At 36.1% G+C, this 24468-nt stretch overlaps 1 protein-coding gene across 3 annotated transcripts in view; it reads left to right on the top strand.

Annotated features, from left to right (window-relative positions):
* The window catches only part of PIK3C2G (phosphatidylinositol-4-phosphate 3-kinase catalytic subunit type 2 gamma), a 207400-nt gene that overhangs the window by 26189 nt on the left and 156743 nt on the right, over nucleotides 1–24468 (top strand). For 2 of the 3 annotated variants that reach the window (XM_068659652.1, XM_068659631.1), the window contains exons 6-10: nucleotides 1495–1597; nucleotides 8017–8087; nucleotides 13504–13567; nucleotides 18310–18435; nucleotides 23957–23990. In XM_068659652.1, the coding sequence (XP_068515753.1) occupies nucleotides 1495–1597; nucleotides 8017–8087; nucleotides 13504–13567; nucleotides 18310–18435; nucleotides 23957–23990 (398 nt within the window). The remainder of the gene's footprint in view (nucleotides 1–1494; nucleotides 1598–8016; nucleotides 8088–13503; nucleotides 13568–18309; nucleotides 18436–23956; nucleotides 23991–24468) is intronic. The other variant, XM_068659641.1, reaches the window with a different exon arrangement.

Genomic DNA, 24468 nt, shown 5'->3' with positions numbered 1-24468 from the left:
TTACTGGGTAAAGCAAAAGCCATGTGTGCAATCAAAGCAAAGCAGGGAATTCATTCATCGCTTCCCATGGGCAGGCAGCCATTTCCAGGAAAGCAGGGCTCATCAATTGGAATATTTCACGAGGAAGACAAATGCCATTACTCTGAACATTCTTCATTCTTTACCCTGGCTTTTCTTGCTGAGCATGTCATTGTATAGTATGGGATGTCCCTTCGGTCAGCCTGGTCACCTGCCAGCCTCTGGTGCACCCCGAGTCTCCCTGCTGGCAGGGCAGCAGGAGACACAGAAAAGTCCTTGGCTCTGTGTGAGCCCTGCTCTGCAACAACTAAAACATTAGTGTGTTACCCCCCCCTCCATTCTTTTCATCATAAATCCAAAACACAGCAACACAGAAGCACCTGTGAAAAAAATTAACTTTATACCAGCCAAAATCATGACATTCAGACTCTCCATCAAAAGACCTCTTTAGGTGGAAAGAAATCACAGAATCACAGAATTGTAGGGGTTGGAAGGAACCTTGAGAGATCATTGGTTCCAACCACCCTGCCAAAGAAGGTTTCTTAGAGATGAACTTGCCTTTGCAAAAATCAGTGTCATTTTTCACAGCCATTAATTCCAAAGGATTTTTTTTCTTAATGTAAAAATATGTTTAACACTGAAACCCTTAACGATGAAATTATTTTTGCATTATTCCACATGATTAAAACAAGAAAAGGAAGGTAAAGTTTGAAATGATTTTTGATCCAAGAAATTTTGAGTGGTAAACTAAAGCTGCATTATCACTCTTGGCATCTTCTCAGTTATAAGTGGGTTAGAAGCTGCTCTGAAGAGGCAGATAAGAATAAGGAACTCCCCTGTCATGGGAAGCTAGTGCATCCTTGACCAGCAGAGTAGTTTTAGGAACCATTCCAGCTGAGTGAGTAGAGGTCTATGTCTGACCTTAGCTGGCATGTGATTTGAGGCAGTGGAAGACTGACTCACAGGTTCTTTTACCATCTTTAAGTGAGTTACACAGGATGAAACCTTTGATTTCTTTGAGAATCAAGGGGCAGCTGTCTTAATGTATATGATTTTCAATCTTATGGTTAATATTTGATTTTCAGAATGGGTATCAAACGTTGCAAGTCATCCTACAGTGATGCATCCATACTTGGTGTACTTGCACTAATTTGGGATTGAAGAATACATTGACAGTCTCAAGATTTGGGAGCACGTACAGTTTGTTTCTCTGTTTCATTGCTGTTCTGTTACAGAACAGAACGGTCAAAGTTACAATCAAGAGATGATTCTTAAGTTGTTTCACAAGAAATCAAACCAGGACCAAACCCCATCAGTTTGCACAGATGTAGATACCAAGCTTTGTTTTTATATTATTCGGTCTGCTTTGCACTGATAATTTATTCCACAAGTGCTTTTAAGAGAAGGAGAGAGGTAGAATAAAATGGGAAATGATATGTAGAGATAACCATTTGTTTTTTTCTCCCCAAATTGTAGTAATTGTACTTTGGGCAGCCATGAGAGTCTTCGCAAGTCAACCACCTGCATTCAGCTTCGGCTACACGTCACCACAAATTTGAAACAAAGTTTGGCTCGAACGGTATGTCTTTTTTTTCCTCCACTTTCTTTCAGCATGTCTGAAGGAATAAAATTCCACCAACCCTTTTATGTAGCAACCTGCAGTAATAATCAAAGAGGTTATTTGCTTTCATGAGTATGCATATATTATTGCTGAACTCTAGTTAAAACGTACAGGGAAATCTCTCTGCTTTGCTCCTGTGCTTATATCTAGTATGTCACTGTAGAGAACACACAACTGAAAAAGATGAAAGGCCACCTTTATAGAAATAATCATTTTTATTAGACTTTAATGTTGATAATGATTTCAGTTTGTCAATGAAGTGTTTGTTGGTGGTGATGGTGGTTTTTATTGGACTGTCTCTATATAAATATGACTGGGGAAAACCACTCAAAGTATTGTCTAAAATGAATCATATCTGTATTTTGGTCACTATCACTGAAAACCAAGGCAGGCTGACAAAAGCCAGAATCTCAGTGTGTTTGTACATGTGTAAGATGCCTTAGAACACATGTGTGTGTCTATACACATGCATACATCCTTAGAGAAAATATTTTTTAATCAGTTTAAAATCAGATACATTTCTATTCAGATCATTTGATATTAAGCAACCTTTCCAACAGATTACTGAGCTTTATTAACCTTGACCTATGGTAATAAATGTGAGCTTTATTCCCAGTGGACCACCTTGAATTACCTCTAACACAAAGTTTTCAGTAGGGCATAAACTTTGATGTTCTGGGCAGTGTTCACCGGCAGTGTGTTGACGCTCTTCACAGATGCCTTTGTATAGGTATGCTATCAAACTAGGTCTGTCAAAATATGGGTCAGGTGACACATTTCTGACAAAAAAGAATAGGGATGTTCATTTCATTTCTGCTGTGTTACCATAAGTAACATCAAGTTCAATATAACATTATCATATGAAGCACTAAGAGAGGAATATAGTAAGGCCAAACATTTTTTTTTTTCTGCTTAACATCTCAACTATTCTACAGATAAAAGCAGAATAATCCCATGGTAGTTGGTACAGCTATGACTTCATTTATTGACACTTTTCACTGCTAATATTATTCATTTATGTGTTCTTAAGAAAACCTTGATTCTTCTTGGTGTAGCATTGTTCAAAATAAAGTAATATGAGTAAGCACAGAAGTTTTCATCACCAGGTCACTTCTTCAAAAATAATTCAGATCAATGAATTGCCAAATACTTGCTCTCAGTCTAGAGTGAGTGAGTGAATTGATGTCTTCAGAAGGGAGTGAGCAAGCATCTCTCTCGTGTTTATTTTCACCTTATCCCCATATTGCAGCAGCAAAAATAACATCTAGAGATCTTTGGAATGAGCATTGTCTTGGGAAATTATCTGTGATACCTTGCTGTCATTTGACTGTTGTTGAGATCAAGGCAGGAATCAGTGTAATTTCCACTGTCTAGATTAACCAGACAATGAGCTTAGATGGTGGTTATAGTCCTTTTTGGTTTAAAATATATGACAATGCATCCTGTGTTAAGAGATGGGAAAACTTCTTTCTGTACAGCAGAAAGAAAGATGGGCTTGAGAAGAGTGAAGTAATGGTGATTAGATACAATTATGGACATGCCTAAGTGTATGTAATGGTGGAAAGGTCATTTACATCTTTTAGGTCATCACCTCTGTTAAATGGAATATTATATTACAAGCCCTTCTGCTGGGCAGCTACAAGTTTCCAATGTTTTCTGTGTGAGAATTAAGTGACATAAATTAGAAGTTTGATACACGGTCATTTTGCCACTTATATGCATACAGCATGTGCTGAAGGTATTTTTTACACTAACATACTGAAAAGAGGGAGCCTCAGACAACTCGCCAGCAATCCCTTCAAACTTGTGAGCCAATGACTGGGTCTCTACAAGATACTCTGTCTTCAATTAAAAGCAAAAAAAAAAAAAAACAAACAAAAAAAGAAAACCAAAAAAAACAAGAAGGAGCAAATGAAATTATTTGCTTTTGAGCATGATGATATGTACAGGGTTCTCTTCTGAGACTTAAAATCTTGCTTGTGTGCTAAGAAAGCAAAACACTATACCAACACCATCTGGAGACTGCCTTCATAATAATTGTTGCTGATGTTACACTGTTGAAATCGGGATGCGTATTTTAAAATATATGTCTGTATATGCAAATAGGTATTATTTCACTATTAATCTTAATAACCATTATAAGTGGATGCTTATAAGCAATGTGCAATTTATTTTTAAGCTAGAAAATTTATAAACTTTGGCCAGTAACCATTTGAAATTCTTTTATAAATTCAGCTGAAAAGCATTTTTAAGGTGAATATTTGCTTGCTTTCATTTTATGCGGAGCTGACTTTCCATTTTATGATGTATTAAGAAAAAGTAAATTGTCTTGAACTGAGCAGTCAAAGCAAGAAATTTGTCCTTGGGCATTACTTGGAATCACAGGCTTTTCATCCAAAGGATGACCTTTAGTTTAAATTTGTTTGCTTGTTTTACAGTCATGAGATTTACAGTCTTAACACTCAAACAAAACTCATTTAAGACACGAATCTTCAAGATGCCAGATTCCTACTCAACTTTCAAATAGAGCTTATAAAGCATAAGGTTATATTATTGATATTATAGAAACATATTGAAGCCCAATTTTATTCCACATAAACAAAGAGCTTCTCTTGACAGCAGTGGGAAATTCTGCACCTTGTAGATTTATTTTCCACATGTTGAAATCTTGTGAATTAAAATGAATGTGGAGAAAATCCAATGTTCTCTTGTCAAATGATGGCCCAGTATCCATGGGTTACAATACTCTGAATAATGAGTGCCAGATTTGTTTTCACTCCATATCTCTCCTATTCAGTATTTTATCCTAGCTGGTCTCCAAGAGACAACCCTTAAGCAGGACCTCCATAAGTTGCAGTGGGTCACAAATGTTAACTTCCTGGTGTCTGGGGGATGTTTAAGAAGAGATGTACAGTGGGATAGCATAGAAGCAGAAAAATTTATCCAGATACCATTTCCAGAGAGTGCTCTGTCTATTTAAGAGACTCATTTCTTCAGAGCTGTCCCCAAATCCTTATTGTCCACGTAAAGCATAAATCTTTCCAGGAAAGAGTCAGCAAAGAATGCTTACAGATTTCTAACGAAAGTCTCACTTGTTTCCAGAAAGGAATTGATAGGCTAAAAACAGCCAGCCCATGATACTTCCTGAAAGTTCAAAAATATATTTATTTTCATATACACCAGTGTTACTGGTGTTAATGTTTTACCAGATGTAATGAGTTGTGTGAACAGTCAAAGCATAAGCTGAGAAAAGTGAAGTCAGTGCTTCATCACAAGTAGGATTTTTTCCATTATCTACATGTTTGCATCTTTTTAGACGGACAATGTACTACCTCAGATAGAATGGAGCCATTTCCTTGTGTTTAAGTATCCCTTGAAATTGTGCTACTGTAAAATGCTTCATGTCCTATTAATATGTTCAAAGTCTTTTTCATCTCTGTTGAAGTTTGACAGGTCTAAATGAGGATTAATATACAGAAATGCATTGTGGAGGTCTGGAGTAGAGACTGAGCAGCTCCTGACATTTCACATTTGGAAATAGTTACAATTACCACATAGAATGATCATGAGCAAACAAACAAAAATAGTCTTTCAAGCATTATTTCAGGCAGGTAACAAGCTTGGAAGACAAACTAGCAGTGTTCAGGCCATTAGAAAATATTTATTGTTGCAACGGATTTGTGGAACTGTAATTAATAATGTACAATAGGGTTTAACAAGGAAGGGTGACATCTTAAGATTTGTTCAAGTGAATTATTGATCACTACTTTATGATAACTGACACAGCTGTGAAAACTTCAGGCCATGAAGTTACTTCAGGCTACTAATAATAGCAAAGAACGTGAACAACTCTTGAGCTGGCATAAGTCATAGACCAAAAGTTTTCCTCCATCTCCAGGGCGTGCCTGTGACAGAGTACTCATATCAGAAAGTGTTCTGCTTGTGTTCTGCTGGGGCACCACCAGCAGATCTGTCAGGACAAGATAAAACCCAACAGAGTAGACACGTCCTATGGTGCACTGCAAGCTACAGTATTTCCTTTTGCTCTGGACCCAACCTCATAGATTTCTCTGGATGTGTGAAGACCTGCTCTTCCACACTAAACTCCAGAACCTGAGGTAGTCTACGCAGAGCTCTCAAATTCAATTCTGTTGTTATTGTTGTTTTTCTCTGGAGCTTGCAGCTCTGGTGGTTGTAAAATGTATTTGAATGTCACAGGTTTAAAGGCAATTTAAAAAAAAATAAATTTTCCTCCCTTAGAATTCATATAAAAAAATGGGAAGGTAATGTGTTTTCTTTAAAGACATGAACGTTGAGACTTTTAAGATGCAATAAAGCTTTCCTGATCCATCTTATGTATATCTGCAACTACTGTTTAATTTTGTTAGTTAATCTGTGCTTACTCTTGGGGAGAATTTGACCTGTGATCTGCAGGATCCTTCAGAATGTTGAACTTCGAATATGTTACTTTATAGAAATCTCCATTAACATTGTAATTTAACTAATATCACAAAAGCATATTCATAACTTGACAGCCTTCTATATAATAATCTCCCATATGTATTTAGGTACTAAATAATATCATTACACCCACGTTTCTGCCACAGACCATTAGATCCCCTAAAGCTTTTGGCTCAAATTAATCACGTATCTGCTTTCTCTCTGAGCTTCAGGGCTCCCTCTGTTCAGTCTGTGTTATATTTTTTCCAAGCTTATCCCTCCCTGTCCTCTAGTCTTTGCAATGTATGAGAGCAAGGAGGAAGTTTGTTATTTCTCAGTCTTGATCAGTATCTCCAGCCTCGTCGACCACTCAGTTCAGATGTGCTGTGCTTTTTGTAAGATCTCCAAAGGTGATAGTGTGACAGATAAGCATGCAGTGACATTATAAAAATGCAGAGTAGATTTTGCTGAATATGTACACCGCTCATCTGTAGAATAACAAGACTTTTTTAAAAAAATGGAGTATCATTTCCTGAGAGTCAAGATGCATATGATTTGCCTATTGTTCTGTGTAGAAGTAGCAAATACAAATCACATTAGAGAATGCAACAATTGAGTATTTGGAGTTAACTTCGTTCCCGGAATAGGAAGGTAGCACTACGGAGTATTCTCAAGGCCCAAGATGTTACACCAGTCCTCTAACATGCATTTAAGTGGCCTAATAGCTATTAGAGATAAGAACCTCCAAACCTCTGTGTAGGTAAGGGCAAAAGACAGTTTTGACTAGTAAGCAAGAAGTGCAGTTACTAGGTCAGAGCTCTGCACAGTGCAATTAGTGCTGCACTACAGAAGATGGTACACATAAGCTATTTGTGCATGTCTTGCAATCATATTTGTAGGAACATTTCTGTGAGGTTCAGAGGCAGATCCTGAAATCAGCTGAGAGACTGTCTATTCCCAGATGCATCCTGTTCCCTAACCCCCAGATACTTACCCTGTCTTATCCCCTGTAAAAATTTAACTCTTTCACATTACTACACTGAGATCAGCAACACAGGTGTTTGCATATGATTAAATACCAAGACAAAGTGCAGCTTAGAGCTTAGGTCCAAGCATGTACATTTGAGGTTTAATACATGAGAATGTTTTTCTTACCTTCACCCCCTTCTTCATATGTTTAATTCATCTTCAACTTATTGCTACTATGTGATAAAACAGATAGTAACACTCCAGATGGAACTTCTTTGCAGCACATCTGTAAAATATCTAGCTTAGATCATGCTATTTAAATGGTACTATTACTAAATGTTTACATAGCAATCTAAAGCAGAATTTATGTGAATTTATCCATATTGAGCTTTCCACCACTAGATGCCTCTAAGCTGTTTCTGTTTTCTTATATAATTCTTCTCTCCCTCACCCCTCCCAAAGTTATATTTGTTCATAACTATTATTCCATTGTAATCCAAGACCAGTGAATTTGGGGTCATGCTTGTCACAAGCTTTTCAGTAACTTTCCTCTGTGTGTTACAGGGATCTGGGCTCAATCACAAGTCAAAGAAAGGTCAGGTTTTTCAGGACATGGTGGTGGCCTGATACACTGGCAATGTAAGTCTGGCATGGGATGAGCTGCCTATCTGTACATCAGAGGGAAACAAATCTGTGGGGCTGGAGGAGAGAGTACATCTGAAGAGAAACAGGTTTGTTCAGCAGAATGTGTCAAGGCGAATTCACAGAATTGTTCAGTACAAGCTGGTGTAATATCAGAGAGCTACCAAATAAAATCTCCTGAAAAAACAATGTATCCCGTAAGGAAGGAGTTCCTGAAACAACAGGAACTTGGAACAACAGGACTTTGGAAAATACCAAGCAAATCTGTCTAATGTACATTCTTCCTGTCATAATATTATACCTCATTATATACTTCTCTTCTACAGTACGAGGATGACCAAAGACAGTTCAGTGTGAATCAGCTGTTAGAATATACTTGTGCTTGGAGACTGACTCGGTAAGAACACTGGTATTTAATAGGATTTCTAATTGTAATTGTTTGTATTGATAGTGAGCCTCCTGAGCTCAAAAGACAATTCCAAGACCTGCTGGGTACAGGAATGATACCAAAGGGAAAGAAAATTGATATGGTGTTTTAAGACTCTTCTTTTCAGACCTTATTGGTTGCTTAGCAAAAATCTATAATTGTATATAGATCTACCCAGTTCCCACCCTTTCATGTTGTTGAAGAGGTTTCATGTTTCTCTAAGTTTCCCAGGATTAGAGGAACCATAATAATCAAGTGTGTGTTGCTCTGACAGAGAGAATGTTTAAGAGTAAATACTGTAAAAATAATTTACTTTTCATTATCCTTGTGGTTTTTCAGTTCAGTCAAATTTTGTTTTATTTTTTATTGGGGCTAGCTATAACAGATTTTTAACTTAGTACACAAAGTGTGTCTGACTCTAAATCTAACCTGCCATGGATAAGCAATAAATAAGATAGATTCCTCATTCAACTTTCATTATGTTCCATTTCAAGCACTTAGAAAGAAGTGCTGTTTAATGCTTTTTGTAATGTTTTTCATCAATGTGTCATAAAGTACTTTGCCAAGGAAGCTAGATGCCACACCTGTCATTTAGCAGATGGAGGAGAAACAGAGAGGTTGTGAGTTGTTCAAGGAGAATGTCTGGTGCTTATTGAGGACCCATCTGCTTTCCTAGGAGCATGGCTCAAATTTTCATTCTGGTCGTTGTAGAGAGATCAAACTAATCATACAGTCTATATATACACCACTTATTCACTGTTTTATTTCTTATGATGTAAATTGTGTGGCCTTTTTCATTGCAAGGAGAGTCTTCAGAAGGGATATGTGATAAAAGATGTTGAGTTGCAAAACTCCTCAAGATTTCCTTTGATGCTGTAGGGCAATGAATAACTGATAGCATGGGCAATAAATACGTTCTTCAACCACAAGTTCAGTAAGTATTGAAAAAGTAGAAGCATGAGCTGTCATAGATTGCTCTTTTCTGCTTGTCCCATTCGTTGTTCATGGGTGGGGAAAAATAATTTTCCAGCAGTGGTGACCCAGAATGATCTGCAGTCAGGCCCTGTGCTGTCAACTACATTTCTAACTCAACTGGAAAAAAAAAAAGGGGGGGGGGGAGTAATATCTAAGTAACAAAAGTTTCCTGACCATAATGTGCACAACTGCTTGTGATGATCTGTAGAAGGATTTTACAGTTTTAAGTCAACCATGTGATAAAATGGAAGATGAAATTTTGAGATAATAAATGTAGATGGGAGGAAAGAGTCTTAAATTCATGTATGAAATGCATAGGCTCCAAGTTGAATTTTACCACCAAGAATGAGAAGTTCAGTTTATAATAAATAGTTCTGAATGTCAGTTTGGTGCACAGTGGTTGCAAATAAGATAAAAGCAAATGTTGGGAATTATAAAAGGAATAAAAACAAGAACGACAAAAACAAATATTATGTCACAGGATCAATGTAGGGTATTTGTTTACCTTGAATACTGCTGGCAGCTCTGATTCTTCCATTTCAAATATGATGTAGTAGAACTTCAGTGAAGAGAAGGGCAGTAAAGATTCTAAGAGGTATGAAATGCCTTCCATATGAGAAACAAATAAAAGACAATATACTGATAAAGACATAAAAAATCCTGATGTCTTTATCCAGAGAAAGAGATGAAAGATAGGTATTTTTTTAGATGTAAAGTATATATGAAATTGAGGAGCACAGAAAATGTGCATAGGAAAGGATCATTTACTGCATGTTCCAATGCAAGTATAAAGGAACATGAAGTGCAAGTAGCACATTCAAAATGGTCAAGAATAGGCATTTCTTTCTATAAGATCTAATGAAGTTATGTCTGGGCACAGTCCAGGTTACCCACGACTGTGACCAGACTGTTTCTTCGTATCTCCAAGGATGGAGGTTCCACAGGCTTGCTGGTCAACTTGTGCCAATGCTCAGTCACCCTCAAAATGCAATAGTGTTTCTTTGTGTTCAGGTGGTACCTCTTCTGTTCCAGTTTGTGTCCATTGCCTCTTGTCCTCTCACTGGGTACTGCTGAAAAGAGGCTGGCTTCGCCTTTTTGCACCCTCCTTTTGGGTATTTATATGCATAGATGAAATCTCCTCTCAGCCTTCTTTCCTCTAGACTAAACAGTCCCAGCTCTTTACACCTTTCTCCACATGAGATATGCTTCAATCCCTTGAACATCTTTGGGGCCCTTTATTGAAATCTCTCCAGTATGTCTACCTCTCTCTTATACTGGGGAGCTCAGAATTGGATGTGATACTCCCATTGTGGCCTCACCAGTGCTGAATGGAGGGAAAAGATCACTTTCCTCAACTTGCTGGCAATACTTTGCCTAATGCAGCCCAGCATACTAATTAGATATTTTTTCCCCCTGCAAGGACATATTACTGAGTCATGTTCAGCTCAATGATGTCCATGAGGACCCCAAGGTCCTTTTCTGCAAAGCTGCTTTCTGGACAGTCAGCTTCCAGCATATATTGATACATGGAGCTCTTCCTTCCCAGATGCAGAACTTAGCAGAGAAGAAAAAAAGAATTAACTGGAACCTTACTTTTTTTAATCAGATTTGCTCTCACAGGCAAATGTGAACAACTAAAACCAGCAGCCCCTACATTGCTTCACTCACTGACTTTCACTCACTGGCTTGAAAATTAAACACAACGTAAATTGTGAGTGCATCAGCAGAACTACAGTCCACAGTACCAGAACTGAATTTGGCCCATAGTCACCAACATTGAGGTGCTATAACATGATGGCTAGTCTGATCCACGCATTTAGGCAAAACTCAGCTAGGCAGCATGGTTGTCAGTGGTCTTTTAGAAAGGAAACCCAGTGCCATCCCACAGTAGGTACTGCTGCCAGGAAAATGGAAAAGCTAATGCTGTTAAGTATATGCTATATTTGACCATCTCCTTCTTCCCATATAGACCAGTCAGGAGCCAAGACTAACTCTCCAAAATTTTTCATACTTTTATTTGTTTTTATTTTCTTTTCAAAGCCTTGCTAAAAAATATCCAAATTTTTCTTTAGTATCAAAAAAACACTGAATGATCACTGGCTGGCATATTTCTGCATAATTCATATTTCTGTTATCATATTTCTGCACAGCTGTAAAAGATGTTAAAGTATTTGGTATATATTTATAGTAACATGACTATTATTAGTTATCTAGTAGCTGAAGATTCAGGATAACAGTTAGAGGTACCTTGGTCATCTTGTTGCATGTTGTTTTTTTTTTTCTGAAATTTTTATGTAAAATTATGACTACTTTATACATATATTTATCTATACAAAATTCTCTAGGGTAGAATCAACTGATGGAAAATTCGGGTTCATTTGTTTGTTCGTTTTTTAGTTAGTCGGCTAAGCATGCTAGTAAGCATGCTTAACTGTGTGCATCAAGGCAATAGGGTAAGCTTACATGTCCAAAAGTACTTCTGAGCTGGGTAATGGTATGAAAAAGATGTTATGCCTGCAGACTTCGTCAAAGCAAAGCAACAACTTGTATTAGCTATGATTTAACAGGATTACAGGAGGAATTGCCAGGCAGCTTCTCAATGCTCAAACTGCCTGGCTAGATAAGGCTAGTGCAGATTGCAAAAAAAAAAAAAAAAAAAAAAAGCCATCTGTAGGAGAAGGTGAACAGTAGGCATGTACAGGGAAATGCACTCTGGTATTACCACAAGGAAGGTCTACCTGATTATTTATTATTATTATTATTCTGTGTGACAATTTCAGTGAAATTTCCTCCTCTTTCCTCCTCTTAGCATATGATATATGGTGAAAATCTAGTGACATACTGTACAACCTATACTTTGGACCATAGTTGCAACCCTAAGCTCTGATTGCTGTAAGCCCAGCTTAGGTACATAAGGACTCACACGGTTCCTCCATAAACAATATTCTGCTTGCTCTGAAGTAATCAAAATACTTTGATGACTTTCAGCTACCAGTCCACAATGCTGAGGAAGTTCCCTCTAATCCTTCTAATGAGAGTGAACCCTAGTAGAAAGGGAATGTGGGACATAAAGGAGAGGGAAAAGTGCGAGCGAGAAAGTGACATTTTAACAAAAAACAGAACCAAAATAAACAAACAAGTACAAAATAAAACACCAAAGAAGGCATGTAAATTGAAGATTCCACTTTTCCATAAAAGCACACGTATACTTTAACTAGTATACCTAGTACTGTCAAGGTCTTACAGTATCCAGTTATCAGTGAGTAGGCTGGGCAGGATGTGTAAGTGGGAATTAAGGTTTTCCTATCATTTTCTGAAGACTTGACCCTATAGATGTAGTTGTCAAAGGAAAAAGAAAGTGTATTCATTTATGCAGTAACTTTAGCCATAGGCACATTTTTAAATGGCAAATAAAATTTCACTGTGCTTAAAATACAGTGTGATTATGACTAGAAACAGAAAATGACACAAATACTTCTTAAAAAGCAAAACTGACTCTGGTTATGTTATGGATAGCACTTGGAACCTATGGTTCTAAAATGGTAAGATTTACAGCTGAAACATCAGTCCTGCAGTTCAGAAACTGCAGTTCAGAAAGGCCTGTGCTCTTCTCTTGTTCATAACCCTACAACATTTAATGAAGCTTTGCTGAGGCACAGCAGTCTGCCTGCACAAACTTTGTGGCAACCTGTGTAGTTTGACAAAGGTATGGGACTACAGTGTGGCAGATGTCTCCCACTGAGTTAAACCAGTTTTCAGGATTTAATTGAATGACAATGTAAAATCAACTCACAGCTGTGGTAATAGTACGGAAAAGGCAGTTGCTGAAATGGTTTGAGCATGTAAACTTTAGAACTGTAAGCAAATAAAGTTTAACAAAATCTGTAACAATTATGCCCCTTTTTATAATACACATTTTTATACTTTTGGCTTGTATGGGCTTTTGAAATGTAGAGCATTTTCAGATGTTTTGCAGATGTTTGCCTGTTTCTCTGCAGCTTTACAGCCTGAAGTGATTGAGAAACAAGGCATCGTAGCATATACTTAAGTCCATCTTTCAAGGTAATGTGTAAGCACATGCTTAATCTTAGAGAAATAACTGGGATTTAGAGTTAAATAGACATTTAACTAGGAAATCACTTTGGTAGTTCTTTCACTTGTGAAACTTGTATCCTCCAGGTAAAAGAGGACTTCTACATCTACACTCTGTGGCAAGTGGCTACTGAAGAGCCACAGAGAACCAGGCTCACGAATACCAAATGCTTACGCATTTGTCCTTATTTTATATCAACATTAAAATCCCTGCTAGTTAAACTATTTTTGATTTATAGAATGGGGAGGAAAAAAAAAATATTCTCTTTATCCGACTGCTATTAATTTGATGTTGTTCTCTTTTTTCTCCAATTTCCAGACTGAACCTTGTCTCAGTTATTATGAAATATAGAGGTCAAGTGGAGCATCTATTGCAAAATGAGGTATTTGTTCTCACTCCGTTATACCAGAAAAGCATTAACTTCAATTTGAAAGGTATCTGATTATTAATCTGTCTCAAATGTAATTAAAGAGGACTTTTAATTAAGGCTGCTCAACCTGACTTTGGAAGGGTATAAATTCTATTAACAAGACTTGAGATTAAGAAGAATGTGCTACAAAGGTAAAATATCAGAGATGACTGTTTCTAAGCATCAGGGAATCTGTAAATAAAATAGTATCACTGGGTTGACAGTATAATATTTTGAATTAGTAGAGGTATAATATACATGGTACCTGCAAAACTTGTCCTTGATTTTGCAAACTCACGGGCAAGTATCTACATATTTAGGATATATATATATCCATATATATATATATATATATATATATATATATTCAAACTTGAGACTGCAGAATTAGGTTTAGGCAGAAAAAAAAAACAACTTATAAGGGCTTTTTCTAAAGTATTGTGGGCTGCCAGTTGAATATTACATCCCTGAAGGAAATCTTAGCTTTAACTAATGTTTTAGGCAGCATTTAAACCTAAAGGCCAAATGCATATTTGAGTGGTAGCCTGGAAGAAAACAAATATCTACTTTATCTGAGTTTCAGGTTGTTATACTAACTGAATTTCAAAGGTTTGTACTGGAAAGAAATGAGTTTTAACTCCTTACACTGAGGTGTGGATTTTTTTTGAAAAATATGCTAAAACCTAAAATTACTGTTTCATTTAAGAAACGTCATTTGTACTGAAGTCCAATTTTTAATATTTCTGGATGTTCTTAATTCATGGGCGTTGCTATTTTGAATAGTCAGAAAACATATAAATGTACATACAAGTATGTGTATGTACATATACACATAAAGGCACATATGCATACAGACATAAATATTTATATATCAATATATGTACATAAATATATGTAGGTAAATGTATTCTACATTTTTATTTATGCAAAGTGTATAAAAGTTCAAAAGCTGTTGAACTGTGCCAACTACAAAGAAAATCTCTGGTTTTGATAGTGTAGTCATTCACTGAACTTTGCTTCTGTAAGCAGTATCTCAAAGGAGAATTTTTAGTGTATAAAATGGGATGCAGTCATAGACATTTGGAAAAATCAAGGGCTCCAAACTCAAATGTGCATATATATTTCTTTACTGAAGTAGACCCATCAGTATAATTACTCACATTCACTTGAAATTTTAGTGCCTATAATAAAAGGATTCAAAATTTAAAGGTAGCTATAGTCTCAAAATTAATGATACATTACAATCCATACTTTGCAATCTGTGCTATATAGATATTATTCAGACTTAAAATCAAACACTGTTAAATTTGTTTTTGATCAGGATTTTTACCTTGACTAGGCAATTACTTGATCATTAATTTATCTATAAAGGGAAGACAGAATACTTTTCAAGTATTCATTTTATGCACCAAATATGCATATTCTACTATGGAGCTAAATTTCTCTGTATTTTTTTTTTTTTCTTTCTCAATGTGGTGTCTGCACAAGGACACTAAAGAAAGTTTATGTGAGTTGGTTAAAAGAACAAAGCTGCAAGTTAATGACATAGGTCAAATCACCATGCAGATGTTTTCAATCAGAGGAGGCATTGTAACACATACGCCTTTTTCAAACTAATAGTATTAAGAGCTAGTGCTACTGCTTTGCTTTAATAAGTGGCTAGAAAAATTTTGAAGCTGTGATGTAATAAGTTATAGCCATGAATATACAGTTTAAAAATAAAAAAGAGAACCCTTGACTCATTCTTTGAATCTTTGTTTACTTTTTTTTTCTCTCTAAAATCTGAGTAGATTCACTTAAGAAGGTTTAAAATTGTGGTCTTTAACTGCGCTTTATACCAAGGTTAGATGGGAATAATTATTTTGAAACCAGAACCTGCATCATTGCAGAGAGATGGGACACTTCTTAAACACTATCCACACTCAGTGTGGATAAGCCAGTGGGAGTTGCTTAGAAGTACACACACATCTGCTAAAGTTCTTTGCTCAGATGGAACTTCCATAAGCATTCAATTTTAATCAGACAGATCCTGACATCCTCAGTTCAAAAATAAATTAAAATAAAATAAAATAAAATTAAAATAATAACTTATTTATCTACCTCCTTCCAAATCTGCTTATTTATGGATGCCTTAAAAAGCCATGAAGATACCAATGCATGACTTCTGTGACAAATCCACTGTCATCTACATTGGCAATGACCAATAAATGGCAATTTTTTATAATTATTATTTTTATTTTTTTAACAATGGATAAAACCTCTAAAATTGAGAAATGAAATGTTTAGGATATCTGATATCAAGTAGGGTGGATGTTTCATGGGTGCGGAAATTGATGCTGTTGGGGTTGAAATTTAGTGTTCCTAGAATCTGTCCAGTCAGACAACTAAACATTTTAATTGCCCTAATAGTCTGACATCCAGTTTATTTTTAAATCTATTCAGACTATACTACTAACATAGAGAGAAAACATTTAAAATTTTTAATACGGACTGCAGACATAGCTTTTTTTTATCATATAAATAACTTAAATCCAAAAATATCCTTCAAAGGTTCTGCTGGAATTTACATATGTAGTGGGAAAAAAATCATATACAAGATGTTGACTATAAATCTTGTTGACTTTTAGGACATCTATAAAAAAAGTATCTTACTTTTGTAAGATAAATGAATCTCTGCCTTCCCTCATTTCAGGGAAAAAAAAAAAAAAAAAAAAGAATGATATATGCACAAAGGGAAAAGGAAAAATTGTACATGTTAATATCTAAAAAGAGAGTGCAAAAGAAGTCATCACTCATAGTATTTAGTACTACACAATTTTCTTATATGCTTACTGTTCCTTGATGTATAATCTGCTTCTTAAAAGTAGCTACTGTATACAAAGGTATATGGTATAGTAACTTCTATAAAAACATTAAATACTTTTAAATTGATCTCTAAACTGAATAGTATATTATACAGAAATAGAGATGTTCCTCAAGGCACCCAGCTCTCTGAGAAACACCATATATATGTGTATATAAAAATATGTAATGTGGGCGTTTCTTTCTCTCCAGCAGTATAGCTATTGCTCTACTCAAGAATTACACTTGTGTTCATGTAATGCTCATTTACTTCTCAGAAATTGGCCCTGCATGTATTTGTCTGTATCAATACAAAATCCATTTTTCTAATAATCCATATCCACATGCAGAGAACAACAACAAAATAATAACAAATGAAGATTGTATTTATTTACCATACGTATAGTATTGCATATATACACCTGTATATAATTTTTATTCAACTGCACAGTAGACTAGCATATATAATATGTAATTAATATATAATGATAATATAGCACATATAATATTCTATAATGCTTTAGTTTTGTCATAGTTATAGATGCTAAGAAAGCTGTATCATTTGTAAAGGCTCCTACTTCTTTTGGCAATGTATGTGTGCATAGAGGGGAAATCCTACAAGAGCTCAATTTAAAAATCCAGGTGATAGGAGATAAATAAGCAGGAAGGAGAAGTGCACTCCTTGTAAATTGCCAAAAGGGTGAATCAGCTTCAGTCCAAATGAAGGTCTAAAGTTTTCAAGAGATCACAGGCAGCCATAGCTTTTTTCTCGCTAGAGCCTCTAGTATGAAAAGATGTTGCTGTTTTTATTTTTTCATTAAACAAACAAACAAAATCAACTTACATTTAAAAATACAGTTAAATATGAAATTAGTAACCTCGATATATTTTTATATTTATTTGTATTAATGACAGGTGTTAACCTTCTCAGTACTATCTGAATATAGAACCTTAGCTTGAAAACTGAAATTTCATCTTGGTTTGGTTTCATACCCCTTTTAAAGCATGAAATGGATGAGTTAGAGAAATGAATTTATCAGTACATAGACATGCTGTAGCTGACTGAAAGGAATTTTTATCAGTACGAAAACATGGAGAATATTTTGTAGAAGAGCTTCTGCTTTTTCAGAGAATGTTTAAAGTTTAAGGAAGTCATATAACTGTGTAGTAAACACATATTTTTTATTTATTTATTTTCCTGAACATAGGGTACTTGATACTTATGAAGAGTTTTTCTTTCCTTTGGGATTCAAATTTCTTCTTGAATTCCCCAATGCATATCTGACATTATTCATGTAGAGATTTATTTTAATGTGGTAGTATGTAAAGATTTATGAATTTATTATCAATAAGATTTAATAGATTGAAAAAAAAAATATATATATATATATACTCTACAGAAAAAACAGTTACAAAACTACTCAGTCCACAGGTGTCAGTTTATGCAGCCTCCCACACAGTCACTATTTTTAGGAGGAACATGGATCTCTGCCATCTCCCACAGAGATGGGTAGAAGACAATAGTGGGGATAGATTCACAGTAGGATAAAAGCCTCAGAAAGTTTGTGAATCATTTAGGTTCAGATTTTCTATGAAGTTTCTTATAGTGCTTCTACACTTATGAAGTTCAAATAAACCTCCATTTTGCCTCAAGATCAGTCGTAGCAAATTTGTCACAGTTTTCAATGGGGTACATTTTGTGGAAGAAAATTGGATTACAAAAAAAAAAAAAAAAAAAAAAAAAAAAAAAGCTATACCTAGCAAACTATTGATCAGTAGCAAGTTTGACATAGCCAAACTAATGCTGTTTGCCTATTAAAAACAACAACAAGAACAACAACAACAAACTTTTCCTCTTCTTTCTCTGTTATCAGCAGCATAAAGTTGATAATGTGATTGAAGTTGCTAAAGCAATCTGCAGTATCCTCTGCTTTGTGGAAACCAGAGACATTACTGATGCAGTCAAGAAACTCCTTGCGGTGCCATTGGTGAAAGCACAGGTAAAAAATAAATAAATAAATAAATAAATAAAATATATATATATATATACAGACACACACTGAAGCCTTCTTAAGACTGCCTTGACAAGCTGATGTCCTATTTTATTTTTGGAAGTGGAGCTCGAATAGATGTGTTTGCCAAATAGAGAAGATGCTTGCTTTCTCACACCATTGCCTTCTTACAAAGCTGTTCTTTCTCTTTCTTCCTTCTTTCTTTTCTTTCTAATGATTTTTTTGTCTATGTCTCATGATATGTCTAACACCTGGGACAGAAAAGTAAACACTGAGCTATCTAATGTTAACTGGGTTAATCGGTGAATGTTAATTAAACATGCCTAACTACATAAAAGGAATTTAATTATTCCTGATAGGCAGTTTGAGGTCCCATACATAAGACTGGAGAAAGCTAACAATTCATTTTATAACCTTTCTCATGTCATAGGAGTGACATACAGCTAACTAATTATCCTGTCATTCATATGCACTTACACTTGACAGGTTCAAACCTTTAAATGCTCATCATTTTACAGGGGCAAGGTTCTCATTAAGAGGTGAGAAGACTCGCCAAAAAACAATGTACTAGCTGAAGTGATTGGAGTGATGCTCACAAAATACCTTTAATCTATGCATTCTTAGCCTTTGTTCATTCCTCTCATACGTTGAGGTGGGGATAGAGTGGAGCAGTAGCTTCCAGCTTAAGTATAGTACAGCACCCAAGCAAATAAACTCTAGAGTATCTGTGATGGTTTTCTGCAGATCTGGGTTGTAAGTAAAGCTATATGTTTCTGGAACAGGGGACACTAGAGCTCACAGAGCAGATATTGAGCATGGTCCTGGACAGAACCAGCTGTGCCCTTCTAGAATTAGTTACGTGGGTGCTTTCTCTCTGAAGGGTAGAGTACTGAATGTTTTCTCAAGATGAAAAGCTGGTAAGTATTGTTAAGGAACAAGCTGCAAGAAAAAACATAGCTCTGTTTTGATGATGTTGCTCAGAGCTGACCAGCTGATTCACTTAAGTGTACTCCCCTGCTTTCTTTCCAGGTCATGGTTCACTGTAAATCTTGTCTGTGTAGCATCCTAAATCTTTTTGTGTCTGCTTCAGTGTCAATTATTAGAAATCACTATTCAGGTTAACTAACAACATAAACATGTTTGTAACAGTGCACATTTTATCTGGCATGCCACTGATTCAAATGGAAATGAGAGTATCTCCATTTAAGAAGTGTTTTTTTTTTTTTTTTTTTTTTTTTGTATTAGAGGGCAAATACAGTAGAGAAAGATAAAAGTAACAACAAGGCCTGCTTTTCAGTTAAACCTCAGGTTGTCCTCTGAGATGTCAGGCAGATCAATACCTTCCCCTTGAGAAAAGTATTTTGTTAACCCAGAATATTTAAGAGGTGGATAAAGAGCTTGCTCCTGTAAACAGATAGAAGGGAGTAACAGAAGATAGTCTCCTTTAGGAAGGAAATAGAGCAGAAGTAAAGTACTAGGACTAATTTATTAAAATGTTTATTTTGGAATGAATGGGAATTGTTTTAGTGTATTTTCTCTTTGTGTGTTCAGGTCAGCTCTGTGAATCCAACATGTAAACCGCCTCTTCTGACTGGCTTATATTTACTGAGTATCCATAAGTCCATTTTCAGTGAATTCCAACAGACAGATATAGTGGTCAAAGAGACAGATTTGTAGCCCAGTTAGTATTGCTTGTCCCGCCTGTCATGACATGAAGAATAAGGTAATGCGATAAAAAAACTAGGAGTGCAGGTCATCTTTCTCAAGTTTAATGTTTCTGTTGATCATGTTAGCTTCTGCTTTTCTTCTGAGTCACTGTCATGCAAATACTGTTCTAAAATAACTGACGAACTGATCATTATTATTAGGCAAATAATTGAATTATGAGCTAATCTATTCTGTTGTGTAAAATGAATAAAAATAATATGAAACCTGCTCCAAGGGTTTCCAGCTTGCCCTTGCTCATTCCATAGCATGTGTCCAATGCTGGGGAATTTCCAGCTCGGCTTTATAGACTGTCTCTAATATATCGAGGTTCTACTGAACCAATTTCCATGTACTTCCTCGTATAGATGGAGTAATAGTCTTTCCTTTTTCTATCTTCTATCTATTTCAGTTATGAGCTCTTCAGAAAAAGGAATGCCTTTCTTTATCTATATGTACATTCTCTAGAATAGCAGAGTGCTGGTCCTAGCTAGAATTTCCAGAGAGTAAAAATGTTAAGTGATGGTGGTGATGATAATGATTGTGTTTGCTCATCTGTAGTGAGAGAAATGATACTGTTCTTAAATACACTCTTTTGAATGTTAAAGTTGAACGTTTTATCACTAGTCTTAAAATACTTTTCTGTCCTAATATTATCAAAAGAAGCTGCTTGTCTTCACACTTCGGTTGAAGAATACTGACTAGATTGTTACTTTTTTTTTTTTTTTTGAAAGAAATACAGTTTTAAGATATTGAGTTCTTTGTTCTTCTAACATTTCCTTTCAGGCTTTGTTAGTTGAACTTTTTGCCTGTCCCTTGAAACCTTCCTATAAAGTCTGTCTACGACCTTGACTGACACCCATCTCCCCTTAGTCCCTTACCTGGTGAAGCAAACCTGACTAACAGCTGACTTGAAACAAACTGAGGGAGGGGAGTTGAACTGCTGCTGCACCAGCATATGCTGCTGCTATATGCTTCTCACTCATCTGAGAAATAAGTGCTAGGATAGTCTATTAGACTGGCAATCTGTAAAAAGTTCAGGTCTGAGTCTATGAAGAGCCTCATCTTGCTCAGCAGCCACAGAAGTATAAATGTCATAAGTCAGTAAAGTATATTTCTGCATGTTCTATAACTCAAATGCAGCTCAATTTTATGAAAACAGAGATTACACATAATATAAAACTACATTATACATAGAATAGTATACAAATATATAAAACAAATCAGATTTTATTCATGTTTACAAATATTTATACAAACAAAATAGACCAGTTCTCTTCTGTATCAACATATGTAGCCAGAATTAGTACTCTGGATGAATGCTTAATGGAGTACCAACTCCTCCAATCCCTTTTCAAGTCAATCTCACACTGAAGTGTAGGGGTATTTAATGTGAGTTACAAATCCTGGTCAAGTGATTAAATCTTGCCATATTAGTCTATCCTGTCAATCTGCTTTGTGTTTCTATTATGCTCATCAACACTGTATCCCAAAGACTCTTTGTTAGGGTGGAAGACAGGAAGGGTGCCTAACTGCTACAAGGATCAGTCTTTTCTCAGACAAGCAAGTAACTTGCACCACAACTGAAATGAAATTTGAGGCTACCTGTCACAACTCAAATACTGCAGCATTACAGTCTGGATAAGGGCAAAATGCCAGAAGAAAAGTTCTAATTGACTTTTCACCATGTTTTTGTGATGCTTTAGTGTAATGTATGGTATGATTTTGTTTGGAATGCCTTTTTACATTTTCATTTGGCAAGCTCTGTGTGCACATAATGTATCAGGGAAACTACTGTTTACTCCTTCCAATGTACATTACATAGGATGCAATACACATTTGCTATTTGATATGTGCAGATATACATATCTGTACATGGGTGCTTGCTTACTTTAAAAACAACAACAACAACAAAAAACACTGTTTCTATTTTTTCATTTTTTGGGAAAAAGCAAAAAAAAAAAAAAAAAACAACTTTCTTCAAATTTGTGTTCAATTAAACTATACTTATTGCCCTCTTACTGCCTCATTGCCAGTACTATGAATTCCTCCAGTGTGGCTAAGACTAAGATGTTATGAAAGCAACTGGCACAAGTGATAGTTTCTTCTTAACTGATTGTGTCTCTTTATAAAGGTGATTCATTCAGTCTCTAACCAATCTAACTCTGGGAGTTTAAAATCCGTTCAGGGGAAATACTGGGCCTGCTGTACAACTAACGTTTTTCATCTCTCCTTTTTCTTCCCTTCTTACAGCAGCTTACAAAAAGTCCTATGAGATCAAATCCTGCCAGAACAGGCACTAATCCACTGTATGTTAAATGAGCTACACTATGTTGAAATTATAAGTGCTGTTCCAAAAGGTTGTTTACTTTCCAAAATCTGAGAGAATTGAACAAAGGTCTCCATTCCCATTTGTCTTGCTGCATATAAAGATTGTGAAAACATATTTCTCAACACAGAGGTTGCTTTTCTCCCCTCAAGTAAGCATTTGACTCCTCTTCATATTTACCAGACAACTGCTGACAACTCCAAGATGGGTACCTGAGGGATGATATACTTCGAGCATTGCACTTCATATGTCACATCCACATGAAATGCCATTTTTAAGATGCCTCTTGCTGAATACATGTGTATTAATATGTAGCATCCTCAACCTGTTGCAGAGGGATTAATGACTGTAAAGGATAATAAACCTTGTGGGGACATGGGTTTATACTGCAAGCCGTGGGCATACTGAAGCACCAAATTACCTTGACAGACTCTCTGGTTGAGTCACACCTCAGTTAACATATTTCTATGTCACCTTGGTAAATGAGAGTCTGATGTAGGAGCCAGACAAAAATAGGGCTGACTGTGCTGCCAGCAGGGGAAGCTTTTGAGCTGAAGCTGGCTTGGTGCAGAGCTCCACGTCCTGCCAGCAGATTTTCTTATATGGAGAGGCAAGTACGTGCACTGTAGCAACTTTTATTTTTACCCAGTGTATGAGAAGCCTGGAGCGAGGCCTGACTGTGGCAGCTATTGGGCTTGGGAATTTAGTAGAGCAGCTTTTTAAATAAAAAAAAATCTTTAAAGTTAGCCTGGACATTTCAGGCTACATAACTTACCTGACCTTTCAGAGGCCATAAGCACCCAGCAGTTCCCATCCACAGCACTGGGGCACCTGAATTGAGAATCCAGGTACTGCCCTGGATGTTAGGCATCAAGAGCTGTGGTTAGGCAGCCAAGGCCTAAATGATCCGTGGATCACTGTGCCTGGTATTTCCTGTTGGTCAATCCTAGTTAGCTGTCTGCTTGAAGGCCTTTGAAGGCATAGCTGTTTGTGCTGATTTGTTGCAGGAAAACAGCTTATAGGCTGCCTGAGCAGGAAGTTGGTGCTCCTCAGCTTGGAGAGGAGGTCAAAAACCTGGCTGAGCAGGCCAAGGCATTGTGGTATTCGTCTATACAAGACATGCAAAAGAATGGATGGGGTTTTCTTATCTCTACAAAACCAATGCAAAGGCTGAAGATGTGTATGCACCTTGAATGCAGATTAAGTGCTTCTTTGTATTTTGACGTTCTTAAATACTGCCAGAAATCCCATCCTGAGCAACTTGTCTGAGCTGCTAGAGGGAGCAGGGGCTAGAGATGGAAGGTGGGTAAGTAATACTGGTCATCAGTCATGACCAGTATTGTCATAACAACGTTCCCCTTTTTCACCCCAAGCAACTTTATTTTCCATGAGTACTGTCCCTAACACCATTTTACGTGCTATCTGTTCTTTTCTGAAGTAACTGATTACTTTTTCCCTTGGGTTTTATCTTTCCAGAATACACTTCAATGTGTGGAAACACCAGACAAAGGTAAAGTTTTATTTTTTAAAAATTCAAGATGTCATCAGAAAATGTTTTGCTGTTTGTTTGTATTAGTGAACTGTTTTAGTTTGCATATTGCAGATGTTTATGTATTCAGTTACATGGTAATTATGCTAAATACGAATTTAAGTGAAACAAAAATATAAATGAAACATAGCATTTCCCAGATGAAAGAACATATTATAGTTAGTGGTGGTCATAGTAGTGATGACAATGTTATTTTTAGTAGCTCTCCTTAACCCTGACTATTTATGTAGAGAAAAGAGAAAATAAGGAACTTCCTAAAAGCCTGAAAAAATAATTTTGTGTGTGGCTTTTCTCCTCAACTCTAGTAATTTTCATTCCTCCTTTCTTAAGCTTCAGCTCTTTGTCATCTTTCATTGTGTAAACAGTGTTGTCTGGGATGATATACTGTCATAAAAGTAGGTTAATTAACAGTAATGGACAAAATAATAGACCCTACCTT

Source organism: Anas acuta, chromosome 1 (assembly GCF_963932015.1).
Source record: "Anas acuta chromosome 1, bAnaAcu1.1, whole genome shotgun sequence".
In the NCBI taxonomy this organism is placed as follows: Eukaryota; Metazoa; Chordata; class Aves; order Anseriformes; family Anatidae; genus Anas; species Anas acuta.
The sequence above is the reverse complement of the archived record's forward strand: the minus strand, read 5'-3'. Positions and strand labels throughout refer to the sequence as shown.